The 4170-nt window shown below is 52.7% G+C and overlaps 1 protein-coding gene across 1 annotated transcript; it reads left to right on the forward strand.

Moving 5' to 3' along the window:
• The first annotated feature begins 828 nt into the window (after positions 1 to 828).
• Positions 829 to 3445, forward strand: LOC142396282 (uncharacterized). The gene is made up of 3 exons (XM_075478839.1): positions 829 to 1467; positions 2312 to 2539; positions 2635 to 3445. The coding sequence occupies exons 1-3, from the start codon at positions 1174 to 1176 to the stop codon at positions 3154 to 3156; spliced, it is 1044 nt and encodes a 347-aa protein (XP_075334954.1). The 5' UTR covers positions 829 to 1173; the 3' UTR covers positions 3157 to 3445.
• Positions 3446 to 4170: the final 725 nt, after the last annotated feature.

A 4170-nucleotide genomic window follows, 5' to 3' on the forward strand; every position in this document is an offset into this window, starting at 1 on the left:
GAAACATGTTGAAAACTCAATAAAGATAATGTTGGTAAAAGAGGCCCTCGGACGCAGAGACTCTGACGCTCGGACGCAGAGCCTCTGACGCAGACGCTCGGACGCAGAGCCTCTGACGCAGACGCTCGGACGCAGAGCCTCTGACGCTCTGACGCAGAGCCTCTGACGCTCTGACGCAGAGCCTCTGAGGGTAGGCGTCCACTATTCCGGCACGTCAACGTAACTCGCCGGATTGGATGCCTAGTTGTCGCCGTGTTGCTACTACAGTGGGTGTGTACAGAGGGGCGTGTGAAATGGCTCCGGGGGAAAGTAAATAACTTTTGATTTTAACCAACCGAAGCTTCTCCCTCTAAAAATTTGAGTTTTGGAGGGAAATTAATGTGTATAAATCGTCAGCAATGGAACATTATTTCATATTGTACCATGGATCCGGATCTGCGAGCGAGGAGAGCTGCTGTGCTGCTGCTGCTGCTGAGACACAGGAGATCACATGATCTACTGCCATTGGATAACGCACTCCGTCTGCCGTGGCAAATTTGCATAAAGTCTGGCCGAGCCCAACTTTTTGACGTGCCGCAGGTCCGCCGCTCGCCGTGCCGGAATCCCAGCATGCTTTGCGAGCACGGCGACAACGATCGGCCGGATTTCATTGAAAATGAATTGAATGCGTTGGATACGGCTTGACGTGCCGGAATAGTGGACGCCTACCGTGACGCTCGGACGCAGAGCCTCTGCGAGCGTCAAAATCTTGACCACTCCCCCAAGCAGAGGCTCTGCGCGCGCGCGGTCTCGTGCACCTCAAAAAAATCCTGACTACGCGACAGACGCACGCAGACCACGGAAGTGCGCAGACAAAAGCGGCTGTGATTGGCGTGTCTCTTCCCTGGTCTGGTTCAACGGGCGCACAGACTTTTCGCCAACAGAATCCTTTCTTCTTCAAGGTCGAGCAACTCCAGATCCATCTCCAGAGTATCTTGCAGACGCGCCATTGTTGTTTTGACCAGGATCAGCGTGTCAGCGGAATATATACCCCCCCCCCCGATATGCTATGGTTGCAGAACCATAACATGAAAAGTGGTTCGCGACCAGAGCAAAGCAACACGTCCAGACGTTAGACGCAGAACTTTCCGGTTGTCTGTGTCGGGCGCGCCATTTTTAAAAACCGAAGGAACGATGAACAACAGCGACGAGAGACTCGTCGAGGAAGTGAGAAAATACCACCATCTATACAACGCCTCCCACAAGCTGTATAAGGACAACAAAGTCTCCACCAACTCCTGGAGGGAGAAAGGCCGGAAGCTCGAGCTGGATCCGACGGTGTGTTGTAAGAGGTGGAAGGTACTGAGGGACCGCTACGTTAGGATCCGTCGAGAAATGGCGTCCAGGAGTGGGGATCCAGGTGGAAAGAAGATCTCTGGCTTCTATTTCTTCATGTCGTGGTTGGAGCCCCACATAAAACATCGTAAGGTGAGCAGTCGTTCGGTCTCTGTTCTGTACCTGGCAGCAAGCTAGCAAGCTTCAGCTAGCATGCTTCAGCTAGCATGCTTCAGCTAGCATGCTACAGTGTAGTGTTGGCGTAGACTCTACATGAAAACATGAATATATTAACCTGTGTATTATTTGAATAGCTTAGTATTGAATGTACAATAACAGAGTAGCTATGTTTATACACGGCACTAGGCCCCGTTAAATATAAAACACAATTGTATGCCATATAAATAGTAGGGGGTCCCTGCTCCAACTTTCCATCAGTTTGGGGGTCCCTGGCCTGAAAAACTTTGAAGACCCCTGGTGTAGAGTGTTTACAGTTTGTGTGTACAAGACAACATAAATGCGTAGAAAACATCATAAAATACTGGACAAGACGATAATGATAATGTGAAATAAGAACCTGTGTGTGTGTGTGTGTGAGAGAGAGAGAACGTCCATCGACTGCGGCCATTGTTTTTGTCAGCTATTGTTCAGTAGTAGCGCCTTAAAAATGCAGCAACAACAGTGTTTGCATGTCCAGAGCCAGTTACTTGTTGTGTAATAGACCTTCAAAGTTTTGTATGTCGAGTACAGCTCGACTTTGTTACTGTCGTTCATTAATCCACAGTGGCGTTATCTGCATGGACAGTGGCCAGCTTCAGTGCTACCATATGTTGTACATTAAAGCGCCTTATGTTTTAAAAACATAGTGTACAAGATAATGCATCAATAATGTATGCAGTGCTGGGTGAGAAGTAACAGCGGTGCAAAAGGTGAATGTGTGAATTCTTTATCCGCATGGACAATGACCAACTATGTGCTTTTTGCTTTGTGTTCACAGTCAGATTCCTCTTCTTCGCCCATCTCCACCCATGGCCCGGACAGCCCAGCCCAGCCGGTGCCCTCGCCACCTCTGCCCGTCGCCGCACCAGCTCAGCCAGTGCCACTGGCCTCACCCTCACCCCGGGCCTCACCCCGGCCGTCTGCTGCACGTGGTGGCAAGCGGAAGTGCCTGGCCGACGGAGACATTGTGAAGCGGCTGGAACAGATAGATGAGCGCCGGCAGGAGGTTGATGAGGAATAACAGTGAACATTGTGAATGTGTGAACTCTTTATCTGCATGGACAATGACCAACTATGTGCTTTTTTGTTTTGTCTTCACAGTCTGATTCTCCATCTTCTCCCACCTCCACCTCTGGCCTGGACAGCCCAGTGCCCTCACCACCTCTGCCCTTCGCCGTACCAGCCCAGTCCACTAACCCGGCCCAGTCCACTAACCCGGCCCAGTCCACTAACCCGGCCCAGTCCACTAACCCAGCCCAGTCCACTAACCCGGCCCAGTCGGTGCCCTCGCTACCGGCCTCACCTTCAGCCTCACCTTCACCTCTTCAGCCCAGGGCCTCCCCCTCACCTCGGCCCTCTGCCGCACGTGGTGCCACCAAGCGGAGGTGCTTGGATGACGTGGACATTGTGAAGCGGCTGGAGCAGTTGGATCGGCGTCGAGAGGAGGTGGAGAGGCAGCGTCCGGCCCAAAATGACTGCACTGCGTTTGGGATGCTGGTAACAGCCATGGTGGGCCGAATACAGCAAGAGGAAAGGTCCCGCGCCTTTGTTCAGGTAATCAACCTGCTTCAGGGGATCCTGGACAAGCATGCCACAAGACCTGCGCCCGAAGATACAGACTGAAGCTACATTTTAGACATATACAGTTTATTTTATATATACACGTCACATATTGTTATATAATTTTATTTTTACATATATATTATATTATTGTAATATTATAATATTGTTCTATTATATTATCTATATGCTTTACTTTTTCTACTTAGTTGCACAGATCTCCTTTTAACTGTTAATTGTATATATTTTGGATTTTTGTACTTGGTTGCACAGTGTTACGGTTATACCGTTTACACTTTTTAAACAGTTCACACTTATCACACGTTTGTGTGTTGCACCTTTGGAAAATAAAAACAGAAACTTAAGAGATATGGTTGGACATTTATTTCTTAGGTAGGGGAAATCAGCATCTACCTGCCATCACTAAAATACATCACTATCGAAGGGTGCCACGACACACAATGTCATCCTGCCATGGTACCGCCCCTCGTTCACTCTGAAAGAAATGCATGAGGTCATCTCTCACAGCCACGGCAGCTCTGGTGCAGCGGGCTCTGGTGCAGCGGGCTCTGCAGCAGCGGGCTCTGGTGCAGCGGGCTCTGGTGCAGCGGGCTCTGGTGCAGCGGGCTCTGGTGCAGCGGGCTCTGCAGCAGCGGGCTCTGGTGCAGCGGGCTCTGCAGCAGCGGGCTCTGCAGCAGCGGGCTCTGGTGCAGCGGGCTCTGCAGCAGCGGGCTCTGCAGCAGCGGGCTCTGGTGCAGCGGGCTCTGCCGCAGCGGGCTCTGGTGCAGCGGGCTCTGCAGCAGCGGGCTCTGGTGCAGCGGGCTCTGGTGCAGCGGGCTCTGGTGCAGCGGGCTCTGGTGCAGCGGGCTCTGGTGCAGCGGGCTCTGCCGCAGCGGGCTCTGCCGCAGCGGGCTCTGGTGCAGCGGGCTCTGGTGCAGCGGGCTCTGGTGCAGCGGGCTCTGCTGCAGCGGGCTCTGTTGCAGCGGGCTCTGCTGCAGCGGGCTCTGCTGCAGCGGGCTCTGGTGCAGCGGGCTCTGGTGCAGCGGGCTCTGGTGCAGCGGGCTCTGGTGCAGCGGG

This window comes from Odontesthes bonariensis, chromosome 12 (genome assembly GCF_027942865.1).
Source record: "Odontesthes bonariensis isolate fOdoBon6 chromosome 12, fOdoBon6.hap1, whole genome shotgun sequence".
NCBI lineage: Eukaryota > Metazoa > Chordata > Actinopteri > Atheriniformes > Atherinopsidae > Odontesthes > Odontesthes bonariensis.